Source organism: Microtus oregoni, unplaced genomic scaffold (assembly GCF_018167655.1).
Source record: "Microtus oregoni isolate MIOR12 unplaced genomic scaffold, Mior012 000005F_ref0000423, whole genome shotgun sequence".
Classification (NCBI taxonomy): Eukaryota; Metazoa; Chordata; class Mammalia; order Rodentia; family Cricetidae; genus Microtus; species Microtus oregoni.
In genome coordinates, this window is record NW_024543064.1 from 929,625 (window position 1) to 946,436 (window position 16,812).

The 16,812-nt window shown below is 48.9% G+C and overlaps 1 protein-coding gene across 1 annotated transcript; it reads right to left on the minus strand.

Moving 5' to 3' along the window:
* Positions 1 to 5,986: 5,986 nt before the first annotated feature.
* LOC121448792 (fibronectin type III domain-containing protein 10) lies at positions 5,987 to 8,782 on the minus strand. Its single transcript, XM_041652998.1, has 2 exons — positions 7,114 to 8,782; positions 5,987 to 6,811 (listed from the first exon to the last, which is right to left on the minus strand). Exon 1 carries the CDS (start codon positions 8,514 to 8,516, stop codon positions 7,851 to 7,853), a length of 666 nt encoding a protein of 221 aa, XP_041508932.1. The 5' UTR covers positions 8,517 to 8,782; the 3' UTR covers positions 5,987 to 6,811; positions 7,114 to 7,850.
* Positions 8,783 to 16,812: the final 8,030 nt, after the last annotated feature.

Genomic DNA, 16,812 nt, shown 5'->3' on the forward strand with positions numbered 1-16,812 from the left:
CCTTGTTGGAGAGGAAGAAACTCAGAAGCCTCATGGTCGGGGCACCATACTCACTGATAGTGAAGTCTGCCATCATTGTTCATGTTTCTGAGAAGAAAACGTTTGAGAATGTTGAGATAAGCCCACCAGAGACCATCACACTAACACTATTAGTGACAAAATGAAAGTCTTTATTGTTGCCCAAGGGCTGCACAGAGAACTTTCCCAAATCACGTAGCCTTGAGCCTTACAGCTCTGTCTTTTGTGTACAAAACACATATCTTGGTTGGCACATTTCAGTTATCAAGAAGCAGAACTACAGAAGCCAAAAAGCAAGATTAGTACATTTAGGGACTTTTTCTTAGGGACTCTTCTGGAACTATGGAACACGTCTTTGTTTCTATTTTGGTAGGTATCGGGGCCCATGTGCGAGGTTTAAGGGCAGAATGGTGTCTAGCATGCCAACAGTCAGTGCTAAAGTCTGGGACTCTGTTAAAACCAGGTGCCAAAAATCCTTAAGGGCCTCTCTGATGCGGTCAAGGGGACAGTATAAAGAATCACGTGAGCCAGGTGACAGTGCATGCCTTTAATCCCAGTACTTTAACTCAGAACAGCCAGGGCTACACAGAAACCCTAAAAAACCCCAGGGAAGAAAGGAAGAAGCATTCATTTGTTTTGTCAGACTTTGGGGCTTGAGGCATGAATGAAGACACGTTCCCCACTTTTGCAATATTTACTGTTTTAAGATCCCATTGCTAGGAATGGTGTACCTTTTTGATTGTTTGTTTTGGGCTTTTGGTTGGTTGGGTTTTTTTGTTGTTGTTGTTGTTGTGTTTTGTTTCTGGTATTTTGAGACAGTCTCAATGTATAGCTCTGCCCTGGAACTCCCTATGTAGATCAGGCTGACCTGAAATTCACAGAGATCTGCCTGTCTCTGCCTCCCAAGTGCTGGAATTAAAGGCAGGTACCACACCACCTGGCTGGTAGAGAGAATCTGTCTAAACAACGAAAGCAAAACGAAATTTTTAAAAAAAAAACCTGTATGTGGGACCAAGGAATAGTTATCAATGTCCAAGGAATCTTTACCAAACTGAGAATGTCAAAGTGAAACTGGGCAGTCATTTGAGAATAAGGATTGAGCTGGGTGGTGGTGGTGCACACCTTTAATCCCAGCACAGCCAAGGCATTACTGTCTTGACACCAACCTCTCCCCTCTCTGCTCTGTCTTGGAACTTGGCTGAACAGCTACATACCTGCTCATCCCATGCCTTTTTCTGTGGTGCACAAGCTGCTCCCATCTGTTGTCTCTTTAGTAGACACCTGCCCTGCTCGCCCAGCTATAGCTCAGTCACCTTAGTCACTGACTGAGTAGAACTGATGCCCTTCTTTCAGAAAGCCTTCCCCTCCTGCTTCCTCACCCCACTGTCCTTTGCCCCCAACACCACATTCAACCTGCCCATGTGTTTCTGATTGTTCTTTCTGGAGCTATATGCTCTGCTTATAGAATCTGAGCCCTCAAGGAGTTCATGTATAAATGCTTACGTACATACATAATACATACATACATACACACACACATACATACACACATACATGAAACCTAGGGCCTTACACATGCTGAACAAGAGTTCTACCATCCATCTTCATCCCATCTTTTACTATGCATAGACCTGTCCCAAACTGGGTAGGATGGTACATGCCTATAATCTCAGTATTTAGGTCATGGGCACAGGAGAATCAGTTCAGGGTTAATCTCAGCTACAGAGAATTTGAGGCCAGTCTAGGCTACCTGATCTCTATCTCTAAAGCAAAGCAAAACAAAAGCTACTGTCTCTTCATAGGTCTTCACCTGAGTGCTCCCAGATCGTACTGAAGGCAAGGGCTGAAGTGACATCACAGCTTGGGGCACACTGGGTATTCAACCCACCAAGACTGCTGAGTTGGACTTTGTCACTGTCTCAAAGTATTATGTGGGGGGATGGAGAGATGGCTCTGTAGTTAAGAGCACTGACTGTTCTTCCAGAGGACCCGGGTTCAATTCCCAGCACCCACATGGCAGCTCACAACTGTCTGAAGATCCAGTTGCAGGGGATCTGACACCTTCACACCAATGCACATAAAATAAAGTTAAATAAAAATATTTTTTAAAAAGTATGATGTGGGAAACCTAACCTGAAAAACTCTGTGTGTGCGTGTGTGTGTGTATGACTAGAGCCCCCGGAGGCCTGAAAAGAACATCAGAATCCCTGAGACTATCCTTACAGATGGTTGTGAGCCACCACATGGGTGCTAGAAATCCAACCTAGATCTTCTGGAATACCAACTATTTCTCTTAAATTTGAGCCAATTCTCCAAACCGAGGGCAGTTGTTTTTTGTTTGTTTGCTTGTTTTTTAAGACAGGGTCTCTCTATGTAGCCCTGGCTGGTGTGGAACTCACTCTGCACACCAGGTTGGCCTCAAACTCCCAAGTGCTGGGATTAAAATGCTACCATGTCTGGCTAGAACAATGTTTTATAGCCAGAATAATAAAACTAACCTAGTAAATCACGAATATAGCATTTAAGTGAAAAAACTTGGGTTATCTTTCTAGATATATGACTATACCTACGAAATCAACAAAACATGTTTTTCTTCATACCACTTTGTAACCTTTTCTGCCTTCCCCTCTTCCAACACTCAGTCATCTCCCCAGACAACTCACTACTACCCAGACAGCAGTAACAGTGTTTCCTCTTACTATAATCTGTGCATTTTAGAGTTACAAAGTATCATGTAGTCCAGGCTAGCATCAAAGTCCATATATATAAGCCGGGTGGTGGTGGCCGTGCGCACCTTTAATCCCAGCACTCGGGAGGCAGAGGCAGGCAGATCTCTGTAAATTCCAGGCCAGCCTAGTCTACAAGAGCTAGTTCCAGGACAGCTAGGGCTGTTACATGGAGAAACCCTGTCTCAAAAAACAAACACAAAGAAAGTCAACATATATGTGATAATTACCTTGAATTCCTGACCCTCTCCCTCACATCACCAGTGCCTATCTTTTATTTTGATTTATTTATTTTGGAGACAGGGTTTTTCTGTGTAACCCTGGCAGTCTTTGAACTTGCTCTGCTTCCCAAGTGTTGGGATTAGAGGCACATGCCACCATGCCAAGTTTCCTTATTGCCATGTTGCTTGTCATTGTTTAAACATAGCATATTTTGTTCAGTCATCTGCAGACGGGTATTTGGGCTGTCTCGTCTCTAGTCTCGGGCTATTACAGATTACAGATACCTTATATGTGTGTGAACAATTCGTACAAATACTTTTATTTTGCTTGAGTTAGTACCTGCAGATAGAATAGAGAAGAGGTTTTCTTTCCTTTTTTTTTCTTTTGAGCTTTTATGGCGGGGTCTCACTGTGCAGCCCAAGCTAGCTTCAAATTTGTAATCCTCCTGTCTCACTCTCCCCCACCTGAGTGCTGGAATTACAGGCATGTGCCACCGGTGATGCCCAGCCTGCGTGTGTGTGTGTATGCATTTGGGTTAAGAAAATGTCAAGGGGCCAGGCATTGTGGCACACGTCTTCTGTCCCAGCATCCTGGAGGCAGAGGCAGGGGAATCTCTGTCAGTTCTAGGCCAGACTTGTCTATCTAGCAAGTTCCAGCACAGCCATGACTTCACAGTGAGAGTTTGTCTCAACAATAAATAAAAGAAGAAAGGAAGGGAAGAAGAAACATAGGAAGGAAAACTGTTGAGGGGATGGGGGCGCAGCTTCAGTGGAAGGAGCACTTGACCAACATGTAGGACCTAAATTTAATCCCTAGCCTAGACAGGAGCTTACTCTGTAACCTGGCTGGTTAAAGCAATCCTCTTGCCTCAGCCTACAAAGTAATGAAGTCTTGTGACTATTCCACCATGTTTGGCAATAGGCAGAGACTTTGTTTGTTTTTTGTTTTGTGGTTTGTTTTGTTTTTTGAAACAGGGTTTCTCTGTAGCTTTGGAGTCTGTCCTGGAACTAGCTCTTGAAGACCAGGCTAGCCTCAAATTCGCAGAGATCCGCCTGCCTTTGCTCCCGAGTGCTGGGATTAAAGGTGTGTGGTACCACTTCACGGCTCATAGACAGAGATTTAAATTTTTTTTACATTCCTTTATTTTGTGTGTGTGCACATGGACCATGCACACGCAGGGGCTGACAACAATCTTAGAAACTACTGCACTTCCTTCACTGTGTGAATCCTCGGAATCAAATCAGATCCTCGGGCTTGACAGGTCCTTTGCCTAGTGTGCCTTTCTCACCAACCTGTGTTTTGTTTTTTGAGATAGTCTCAAATTGCCAAGACTTCCCTGGAACTTCTAATTTTCCTGACTCCATATTTCCATCTTCTGGGACTATATGTTTGAACCACCACACCTATCTTAAATTTTGTAGTTTTTAAATTAATTTGTTCTTTTACGATACATATTGTGTATCAAATAGAAAAAAAGGTGCTGGGCATGATTTTGTTGCTGTTTTGAGATGGTCTCTTTGCACAACAGCATTGACTGTCCTGGAACTCGCTTTGTAGACCAGGCTGGCCTCGAGCTCACAGAGATTCCCTGCCTCTTCCTCTCAAGTGCTGGGATTAAAAGCGTGTGCCACCACCACCTGGCACTGGATAGGATTAATGGTAAACTATTCCCTGTAGAATAGAAGATCAGAGAAGCTGAAGGTATAACTAGAAACTTCAAAACTGGGATGGGGGATGAAACTCAGTTGGTAGAATGCTTACCTAGATACAAAACGTTAGATCTGATACCCAGCACTATATAAGGTCATGTCCGGTGGGACATCAATTACTTCAGCACCTGAGAGGCCAAGGAAGGAGTTCAAGCTCATTTTTTTAATAAATAGTTTCTTTTTTCTTTTATTATTTATACAGTGTTCTGTTTGCATGCCAGAAGAGGAAACCCGATCGAATTACAGATGGTTGTGAGCCACCATATGGTTGCTGGGAATTTAACTCAGGACCTCTGGAAGAGCCGTCAATGCTTTCAACCTCTGAGTCATCTCTCCAGCCCCCTCAAGCTCATTCTTGATTAATGAGTTGGAAACTATCTGGGGCTACAAGAGACTGTCTCAAAAAATAAAACAGGAGGGGCAGGGAGGGAGAGAAAGAGGGAAGAGGAAGAGGACTGTGAAGGCAGGCAGGAGCGGTGGTACACATCTGCAATACTCAGGAGGTGGAGTCTCACACTTTAATCTCAGCAGCCAGGGGAACCAGCTGCAGATCTCTGGGAGTTCAAGGCCAGCCTGGTCTACAGAGCAAGCTTCGTGGCAGTCAGGACTACATAAAGAAACCCTATCTGAAAAGCAAAATTTTCCTCAGTCACACTAGCCACATTTACGCACTAAGATCTACAGTGTTGTTTTTCTTTCTCCCTGGCCTTTAACTTTTTTTCTGGTTCTTCGAGACTGGGTTTCTCTGTGTGACATTCCTGGTTGTCCTGGAACTCACTTTGTAGACCAGATTGGTCAGGAATGCAGAGATCTGCACGCCTCTGGCCAATTTCTGGAATCAAGGACATGCACCATCACGTTCATCTGACTTTGAGCTGCTTATCCTCCACTCGCCACGTCCTGAGTGTTGGGGTTACAGATGTCTGCCATGGTTCCCAATTTATACGGTGCTGGAGATTGAACCCAGAACCTTTTCAGTGTTAGGAAAGCATTCTAAACACTGAGCTACAGTTGAATCCTGTCGAGGGCCAAAGGAGGTCACATAGAATGTTAGCACCAGACTGTGCCCAGGGAGCTAGAAGCTGGACACTACGGTACTTCAGATACGGCACTTCCAGAACACCAACTTCTGTCCATGCTGGCTGAAGACACCAGAATACACCTCATAAAAACAGCCTAGGTCCCCCAAAGAACAGCAGCTGCACTGCAAACTCCTCCCATTTCTGTCCTGGCTGTCTAGACAGCCTGCTATGTCCTCCACCCCTCAGATGAGTGCAGGCACATCCGTACACCCACAACCCTTCTCCCACCCCCTCAAGATGAGTCACTCATCCGAGCTGGCTCATTCCTGCCTGTGCTTTTGCTTTCTTCGGGGTCACAGGAGCACAAGAGTCCCAAGGACATTCCAGGTGAAGAGTGAGTGGCTCACGCAGTAGCCCCATGCTGGAGAGGGTACCCCTTTCTAGTGCTGCCTGCCTGCTGCTTCTCACAGTTCAAATGGCTCATCACTGTATGTTGAGGCTGTTTCGAACCACTGCCAGTCCCATCCCCCGCCCCCATGCCCAGTACGGCTGGCCTAGGAAGAGATGCTTTCCCAAGGTCTGGGGGTGGACAAACAAGCTATGGACACCCTACCTGTCCTTTTGCCAGAACTGTCAAGTCATCATTTCAGTGAACACTGCCTGGGGCTGACCCCCATCCCATCCCCACCGGGAAAGGTTCAGGGCCAGCCACTGGACTGATGCTCGAGAGGCCCTTCCCTTACCCGCATCACCTTCCCTCCAACATCCCAAATAAACACACAAGACAGTGTTTTTGGTCTGAGAGTGATGGACATTTAGATGTTGGCAACTGACCAGTGCCTCTTGGGGAGCAGGCAGAGCAAAGACAGAGAGGTAGGGTACAGTGCTGCCAGCCAGGGCTCAGGTCATCGTGGTCGCTGGGGTGCGAGTGGAGGGAAAATAGCCAGGGTCAAGTCCAGTGCTCAGAACCTTACCCTTTCCAGTGCCCAGTATCATCAGATGGCTGGGTGACCTCAGCCAGGTGCCTTTGTGTGCCAGGAGGTAGGCACGGCCAACCTCTGCCCATTCAGATGGAGGGGCAACGTCACTGGGGTCAGATCTCAGGCTCTCCACTCTAGTAGAAGAAGGACAGGGCTGGCTCTGTGGCTACTGAGGTCTCAAGTTGGTTGAGGCTTGGGATCCAGACCACAGTTAAGAGTCTGGCTGGACAAGGCTGGCAGCTTTCCTTAAAGCCCTCATGATCCCTTCAGCTGCCCTCCCAAACAGTCCCCTCCCCAACACACAGACACACAGACATACAGACACACACACACACACACACACACACACACACGCCACCGGGAAAGTCCTAATCAAGGCAGTACAAGCGAAAGGAAAAGGGTGAATCCCCAGCCTCCTAAGGTGGAGGGCACTCACCCCTGGATGCAGCAGCTGGACGTTGGGCCCAGTCTGCTGAGCTACATCATGGCTCTTGGCTTCTCGGACACCCATATAGGAAGACAAAACAGGACCTGTGAACCCCTGCCCCAGACTCCTGAAAATCTCGAAGCTGGTGTGTCCTCAGTGGGCCTCTGGCCAGAAGCATGCATAAGCCAGCCAGTCTCAGAGCCACAATTCCCTATGGACAGCTGAGGGATGATGGGTGGCTCCTGCAGTGGGGCAGAGAAACTAAGGCACAAAGCTAACCTAAGCCCACTGGGTAAGGTGGGGTGGGTACAGGATCCAGAGGTCACTCCTCCCCCTCTGCGAAGCACAAAGGGACCAGGCAACGATCACGACCAAGCTCTGACAACCTGGCACGGGAAGAAAGTTCAGGTTGATGATCCTGGGTGCCAGTGAGTGGCTCTTGACAGAGGGGCTGTATATTCTGGCTGGCCCGAAAAGGACTCTAGAGATGGGGAAGATCCCTGGACGCGGCTGACACTCTAGTCTGGGCCCCATGGCCAGTCTGAGGCCTGAGTCTGGAAAGCAGACATCCAGCTGGGGCTGGCAAGGTCGTGGATGATGACAAGGTCCCTGCATGGGCTAGTCTCCATTAGGCCCTCCATGGGCATCGTAAAGAGGGAGAGAGAATGAGAGGGAAGCAGGGAAAGGGCCTAGGGTCTCAGCACATTTAGGCAGGTGGAACCCAGATGGGCGGGTCGCCTTGCGCTTCAGGACTGCCTGCGCAGACTGGGTCGCCGGAAGGTCGGGTGCATGAGGTTCTCGGTGATGTAGGCCACCAGCAAGCAGATGACCACCAGCATGACACAGATGGAGCCGCCCACCGCCGTCATGGCCACCACGATCTCCTGCATAGCTGCCGGTTCGGCGGTGAACTCCACGCACTCGGCGAGCTCTGGCTGGGTGGCGGCAAGCTCGGCGCGCAGCGGCTGCAGGCACAAGCGATAGCGCACGCTGTCGTGCACGTCGGGCAGCAGGTAGTCGCGGCAGGAGGCGCCCAACAGCACGCGATCGCACGGGAAGCGTGTGTAGGTGCCACGCCACGAGCAGTTCAGCGCGAAGACTCGCACGCGGCGCGCCTCGGCCGGAGCCAGTCGCCACTGCAGCAACACGCTGCGGTTGCGCAGGACGTGGGCGCGCAGAGAACCACCCGCCGAGACCAGCGTCACGCAGCCCGGCGCCTGGCAGCGGAAGCCCCGAGCGGGGCTGCGAAAGCATAGGCGCCCACCGCCCGCCTCGGGGCCCTCGGACAGCACCTTGTAGGGGCACCAGGGCGCGTCGGAAGCCGGCTCCCAGCCCGGCGGCGTCGGGACCACAGCGGCGCCGGAGGGCGGCGCGCAGGTGGCCAGCAGCAACAGCAGCGGCGGAGCGCGCATCCTGCGGCTGGGCCGGCGCTGCGGGGCGCGGGCTCGCGAGCGCACGGGGAGCAGCGGAGGGTCACGCGGGCCGCGCCGCCCCAGCCGCTCCCGCGCCCGCCCCGCGCAGGGCCCTCAGCCGCCACGGGCTCCAACCCGCCCCACGCCCACGCCCACGCCCAGTGCGCTCTCGGACCCAGCGGCAGAGGCGGGGCTGCCCCGCGTCCCCGCCCCCTTAACCCTCGCTGGACCGCACCCCACGGCACGAGAGTCCACTTACCGTGGGCAGGGGACAGGCCCTGGCCACAATCAATGAGGACCCCTGAGGGATGGTCCCTCTATCTGATGCTGGCCCCCGCTCTGACCAAGGGACTAGGCTCGAGGACTGAAATGTAACTTCACCCTGAACTCTTGCATCTTTGGAACAGTTGGCATCCTCAAGGCTTTGTCTTGGTGGGAATTAACTGCACACCCGAAGAGAAGCTGCAGGTTGACTCTTCCTTCTCCGTCCCATCGGTTTTCCTTCCCTTCTTTGGCGCGTGAAGAGGGTCAGGACCAAAGAAAACGCCCCTCGCAAAAAAGCCCACCCTGCGTCGTGCGGTGCAGGTCTATAGAATCCAAGCCGCTTAAAAGAGAGCCCACTCGGGCTACCAAATGAGTTCAGGGTCAAGCTGGGTAATTTAGTGAGATCCTCAAAATGAAAACAAGATTAAAAATAAAACAAACACCCTAGAGACCTGTCATCCCAGTTCTTGGGAGGGTGGATCAGAAAGTCAAGGCCATCATCCTTGACTACTTAGCGAACTTGAGACCAGTCTCAAAAAGCGCAAAACAACCAGACAGAAACAACTCATCTTGCACAACGGCTATGCTGCTCCACGGATGAAAGGGAAGAAGGATCACACTCCAGGACCACTGCAGTCTTACCCTGGCACAGGTCACCTGGCTAGGCCTGCCTGCCTAACGACGGGAGAAGCCGGACCCCCCTGGTGCTGAAAGTTCTACTGTTGAGGACTGTGTACTGAACAGGGAGGTGAGGGGGGGTCTCAGCCAACCGTCCTATGGATTCCGACCCCCTCATGACACCTTCGAGGTAACCTTACCTGGGAAAGGAAAAGGAAAATATTCACTGGGTCCTACGTCTTGTGTTATAGATGATCGTACGATCCCACACACCCACAGAGCTCTTTCCTAGACTATGTCTTGGTCTTCCTGAAAAACCTGAGGGGGACCAGTCTCATGGGCAGTAAGGCTCAGGTCAGAATCAGAAGTCTCCCACCCAGCCACAGCGTGCCTCATCACTAACTTGGAGGGACCCATTTGTAGAAAACTTGGATAGGGTCTACTGAGATCTCTGCTCCCATTGGAGGTCAGAGGTTTTGAGAGATATATCCCCCTATCACCCATTTCTACCTTCCTCTTAGGCTGGGCAAACCCCTGACTCTTGCCTCATCCTTGTAAGAGTGCCCAGGAATTTCTCAGCAAAGTAGAAAATAATGATTACCTCAGGGACCTGTATGTCAGGTCTAGAACTACCCAGACCCTTCATCCAGTTGGCATGGAGGTATCAGCTGGAAATCTGGGCACCTAGTGTCCCTCTGCACCTAGGTGCAGGGTATAGAAATGGGCATGGCAACACAATGTGGAATCTTTGGACGGAAGAAAGCTGGATGCTTCCCCTCCTCCCCCATAGGCTCTTAGATCTGAATGCTTGGCCGCTAGGGAGTGGCACTATTAGTAGGGGTGGCCTTGTTGGAGGAAGTGTGTCCCTGGGGGTGGGCTTTGAGGTTTCAAAAGTCCAAACCAGTCCCAGAGTTCTCTCTTTTCCTGCCGCCATGCATCTCACCAAGCTAATTATGGACTCTGTGAGCGAATCCCGATTAAATGCTTTCTTTTGTAAGAGTTGCCGTGGTCGTTGTGTCTCTTCACAGCAATAGAGCACTGACCAAGACGAGCTGTCCACCGTGTTACAGTCAGTTGGCTTGAAAAACACAATACCCAGAGCTCTGGCCTAGATCTGACTTCATTCACACCTCAGGCTTGTCCTAGGGTGAGGACCTTTCCAGTGGGCTAGGGGCTCACCCATACTGACCTTTTCCTGGTCAGGGCATCACTAGCTCTGCTTCCCACTGTGCGAGAGAAGTTGCTCTCCCTCCTGTCAAGGACCAGCCTTGACAAAATCACTTCTTTCCAAGGTTGGGGCATGGGAATTGAAGAAATAGTAAGTAAAGAATATGAAGATGCATAAAAATAAGACAGAAAACATAGAATATTACTGGGAGGGTATTCCAGTGATTACTGAAATCCTGAAATTGACTTATGTTTATTTTTCCACAGCTTTTATACCCAATATAAACGGGGGGGGGGAGAAGGTGACAAAAGGCTTTACTAACATGATAAAATGATAACTCACACAGTCAATCACATTATCACTCTGAGACATGTAGTCACAACATTCTGTAGTCTAGGTAGCAGAGATGCTCCAGATCACAATCCTGAAGGCCGCCCCTCCCCAGGTGACCTCACAGTTACTAAGAAGGAGCAGAAGTATGTTTGCATATCCTGACCATCTGTCAGGATGGCACAGACCCCTCTTAATTTCAAAAGAACCAAGCAGTCACATCCTGAGTTAGGATGTGCAACTATGCCTGTCAATCTCCAAACTCTCTGACTTCAGACAAGGTGGAAAGGGGCCTGCATTTCTTGGCCTCCACACCCTCCTCTGGTAGGGGGCTGGCCACGGGGGATGAGGATTTTGTAATAGTCTGTCTGGATCATTCTATCTTTGGCATCTTTCCAGCTAGGAACAGGGAGAGGACAAAGGAGATTTCTACGCAAGCCATGGCAGGATCAGAGAAAGCTGACAACAGGAGACCCTGCTTCCCACCCAACATTTCTAAGCCAACAGAACAAAGAAAGAACTATGCTGTCCCTAGAGACCACAAGAAACCCACCAGCACCTCCCTCCATGTTGACCCACTCCTGTCTTACAGCACTGAAATGCGATGCTCCCTGGCCCTATGGCAGCACCGTCTTAGGGCTTGGCTCCATTGAAGCGTTACAGCCCCAATCACCCCACTGGCCCCTGTAAGAGTAGTGGGTGCCCTATTAGGACCTATGTTCATGCCCTACACAGGATTTCCTTGTTATGTCTTTGCAGGTCCCTGCTCACGAGACTACCAGTCGGCACAAATACCACTCTGCAAAGAGCACGGTGGGGAGGCGGCCTGGAACAGGTGGCTCCACTTGGGGCTGCAGCCAACTTCCTAGGTAGTGCTGTTGGGAGCTGGAGGTAAAGCAGCCTGCCACAAGCAGGGTGCCCAGAAAGTACATCATGGAGTAGGTAAACAGATGGAGGAGGATTAGCACAAAGTGCACAAGTTAAGGCTGAACCACGTCCTTCAGGATACGGAGGCTGTTGTGGGAAATGGAGCAGGGGCTGACTACCCCTGGGCTATTTCCAGTTTTACTAGCATCGATTCCACTTTCCTCGGGGGACTTTATTTCTCAGGCCAGGAGGAGTTTAGGTGGGACTGACCTTGCTCTGCCCTGGGGTTGGCAGGTAACTTGGGCTGGCCTGCACATTCAGACTTGCTATCAAGCTCGTGAAAAGGAGTTGATTACCCCAATATCAGCTTCTGTGACTCTGAAGTTATCTTAAGGGAATAACTATCCAAAAGGGAAGCCAAACAGAGCAAATCCAAGAAATCCGGCATGTGTGCTTCCTCAAGTGTCTGGATCTCAGATGAAGAGAGCCCATGTGCTGGACTTCACAGTTACGAGAGATAGCAAAGTCTTTTTTTTTTTTTTCCGAGACAGGGTTTCTCCGTAGTTTTTTTTTTAAATATTTATTTATTTATTATGTATACAATATTCTTTCTGCGTGTATGCCTGAAGGCCAGAAGAGGGCACCAGACCTCATTACAGATGATTGTGAGCCACCATGTGGTTGCTGGGAATTGAACTCAGGACCTTTGGAAGAGCAGGCAATGCTCTTAACCGCTGAGCCATCTCTCCAGCCCTCTCCGTAGTTTTTGGTTCCTGTCCTGGAACTAGCTCTTGTAGACCAGGCTGGCCTCAAACTCACAGAGATTCACCTGCCTCTGCCTCCCGAGTGCTGGGATAAAAGGCGTGCGCCACCACCACCCGGCAGCAAAGTCATTTTTTAACAAGCCCTGAAACATGGGATTCTGACTGAGGGTTTCCATGGTGTTTGCAGCAGCAGATCCTACAGAAGAAGTTAGTCCATCCTAGCTCACATTGGGCCTCTAGTTATGAACTGTGGATACTGTAATGATTTGTTCTGTCTCTTTTTAAGAGACAAACCACGCCCACTCCCCTGTCCACTGAGGCAGGCAGATCTTCCTTCCTGCTTGCAGCTGGAGTCTCTTCCTTTTCTGTCTCCCTCTCGAAGAGGCAACTTCTGTCTTTCTCTCTCTCTCCCTTTTCTCTCTCCCTTCTCTCTCTCCCTCTCCTTCTCTCTCTTTCTCTTTTTCTCTCTCTGCCTCTCTGCTCTTCTCACCTTCTCCCTTCCCCCTCCACATAACCCACTAAATAAATATCCAGCCTCACTCTGCACGGCGTGCCTATCCGTCTGTCTCTTGCCCACCACCTGGGACCAGCCACCTTTGGAGACCTGCAGCATGGTCTCATGGCCTGCTGCCCGCTGTAGCTACTCAGGATCCACAGCATTTTTTATTAATCCATTTCAGATACAAATTTAACTTCAGTACTGGATTCTGGGTAAGAGGCAATGGGTGAGGGACAAGGAGAAAATAAAGAAGGACAAGGCCATATCTGTTGGTTGCCATTGGAGCAGAAGAAGCTACTTCATAGTTCCCCAGGTCTCCTATTATCAATGGAGATTTTGGAGGAGAGTATGGCTTGAGAAGGAGGAAGGCATAGTTTTCTTCAAACTGCTTCTTACTATTTGTTGGGTGAAGTATTTTAGGGTTCACAGAGACCTTTTGGGGGACCTTTTCTATCAGACCAATTAGCCTGGAAGGAATCCACAGGTTCCAATCCTCTGTGGAAATAAAAGCAGAACCTCTTTTCCAAAATAACATATCCTTAGATTCAAGTTTTGAAGTCAAGATACCTTTAAAATATGTGTGTTGGGGCCGGGTGGTGGTGGCGCACGCCTTTAATCCCAGCACTCGGGAGGCAGAGGCAGGTGGATCTCTGTGAGTTTGAGGCCAGCCTGGTCTACAGAGCTAGTTCCAAGACAGGCTCCAAAGCCACAGAGAAACCCTGTCTCGAAAAACCAAAAAAAAAAAAAATACCAAAAACAAAAACAAAAAAAATATGTGTGTTGGTTTAGCTTAGCAGCCTCCAGAATCAAATATCTCTCTGCATTCAAAAATTCAAAAAGACACAATAATATACATAATCCAGTCTTTGTGTATATTGCATGTTTACATGGATTATTTTTCTTTACTCCTTTAATCTATGTCTTTATTCTTTTGTATTACTTTTACTGTCTCTTTAAAGATTTTGTTGGGCTGGAGAGATGGCTCAGCGGTTAAAAGCACTGCCTAGTCTTACAAAGGTCCCTAGTTCAATTCCCAGCAACCACATGGTGGCTCACAACCATCTGTGATGAGATCTGGCGCCCTCTTCTGGCCTACAGGCATGCCTACAGGCAGAGTACTGAAAATACTGTATACATAATAAATTTTTTTTAAAAAGATTTTGTTTTATTTTTTATTTATTTTTATTTATTTATTTTTCGAGACAGGGTTTCTCTGTGGCTTTGGAGCCTATCCTGGAACTAGCTCTGTAGACCAGGCTGGTCTCGAACTCACAGAGATCCGCCTGCCTTTGCCTCCCGAGTGCTGGGATTAAAGGCGTGTGCCACCACCGCCCGGCCTTGTTTTATTTTTAAAAACTATTTCTTTTTATAACTGTCTATACTCTTTTTCTTCTCTCTCCCAAGCCTATGTATATTTTTAAATGCACTGTGACCCATTCAGAGATTTATTGTTGTCTGAATATGTCTTTTATTGCGTATCTGTAATAATTTTCTGACCAGGAGCACCTTTTTTGTTTATAATGCTAAGTGGATGTTGCTAGGACCAACTCCGTGGCCCTGCCTGTTGACTCCACCCTGTCCAACACGATAGAGGCGTGTTCAACTCCTCTGCTAACCATGCAAAACACCCCAGCTCCAGGAATGCAAATGATATATGTCATCATTAAGTAACTAGCAGTACGCAGCTCACAATTTGAGTGCAGACCTCCCAAAAGAGCCAGAGTTCATGCAGTCAGCATGAACCAGGTAGTGGCCTAGAAGAAGAAGAAGAAGAAGAAGAAGAAGAAGAAGAAGAAGAAGAAGAAGAAGAGGAGGAGGAGGAGGAGGAGGAGGAGGAGGAGGAGGAGGAGAATGATAGAGGAAGGTCATTGGCTAATAAAGGAACTGCCTTGGCCCATTTTATTGGTTAGAAGATAGGTGGGAGGAGTAAACAGAACAGAACACTGGGAGGAAGAGGAAGTGAGCTCAGACTCGACAGCTCTCCTCTCTGGAGCAGACGCCTCAGAGAGAGGCCATGCTCCCGGCTCCTGGGCAGACGCACGCTATGAAGCTCTGACCCAGGATGGACATAGGCTAGAATCTTCCCGGTAAGACCGGTGCTACAGTTTATTAGAAATGGGTTGATCGGGATATCAGAATTAGCCAGTAAGGGCTAGAGCTAAAGGGCCAAGCAATGTTTAAATGAATACAGTTTGTGTGTTGTTATTTCGGGGCATAAGCTAGCCAGGCGGCTGGGGTGCCAGGGACGCAGCCCCCCGTCACTCTTACTACTACTACAGAAGAAGAAGAAGAAGAAGAAGAAGAAGAAGAAGAAGAAGAAGAAGAAGAAGATCAAGAAGAACAAGAAGAAACAGCAGCTATGCAGTTCTTGCTGCTATGCTAAGTCAGGAAGCCTTCTCTTAAAGGAGCCACGCCGGGCTAGAGAGATGGCTCAGTGGTCAAGAGCACTGCCTGCTCCTCCAACGGTCCTGATTTCAATTCCCAGCAACCACATGGTGGCCACAACCATTTGTAATGAGATCCGGTGCCCTCTTCTGGCCTGCAGGCATACATGCAGACAGAACACTGAGAATACTGTATACATAACAAATAAATAGATTTTTTAAAAAAGGAGCCATGTCTCTGCTCGCTGTCAGCAAACAGAGCCTATCTGGGAAAAAAAATGCAGCTACCATTACCAGCTGAGCTTGGCATCCATTTTGGGAGATCTAGAAGCCCTCTTTTTTTCCCTTAAGCGTTTTTTAGGTCTTAAGTGGATCCAGGTCCTAGACAGTGGGTGCCATTTTGTAAACAGAGACTGCTTGTTCATTTCCCAGCTACCCAGACCCAAATAATCACACAAAAACTATATTAATCACAGCACTACTTGGTCGAGAGAGAGAGAGAGAGAGAGAGAGAGAGAGAGAGAGAGAAAGAGAGAGAGAGAGAGAGAGAGAAGGCAGCCGGGTGTCTTGGGTTGTCCCTGCTCTTAGGACCCCTTAGGGAGTCAGTGGACACCAAAGTCCGTTTGGAAGGCAGAGGAACTAGTATGTGTCATAATTACCCTCATGGCTTTCTGGCTTCATGGGGTCAGCTAGTCAACACTAGCTCAGGGGTCCAGCATAGGAATAGCGGGTAGACCTGGGTTCAAGGCATTGAAAGCTCTCCTGACCCCTGTCCATTTTGTCTTTGTACAGTTTAATAATTTAGTCTGCCCAGATTTCCTAGGAATTTTTCCATTTTTTTTTTACATATTCAGATGTGCTGCCAAAAGCCGTCCACAATGTTTTCATTCCTGCTGTGTGTAACTGTGTCAGCTCTTCCTTCCTGCTGTGGGAGAAAAATACTACAGCACCGTGGCTCGTTCCTGTTACCCCACCTCCTCCTGGATGTTTGGCAGGTTGGAACTCTGCAGGCTTGTCCTTTGGAAGCTTAGCTAGGAAGCTTCCGTCCTGGTATCTAGTGGTCAGTTGTCTGCCAAGGGACAGTGAGTGGTCCCCTTGTCGCTGGCAGCTTCCATGAGGCCAAGACTGAAACTTACCCAAGTCTTCCTGGTCTCCTGACAAGTGGAGAGTGGAACATTTCTGAGCTTTGTTTTGTTTTTGTTTGTGGTATTGGTGTTATTTGGCACTGTGTCTCCAAATTGCAACATTTGCTCTAAATTGAAACATTTGCCTGTAAGATGGAGTGCCTCCCTGGGTGGTAGTGGCTCACACTTTTAATACCAGCACTTGGGAGGCAGAGAGAGGCAAGCAGATATCTGTGAGTTCCAGGCCAGCCTTATCTACAGAGGTAGTTCCAGGACAG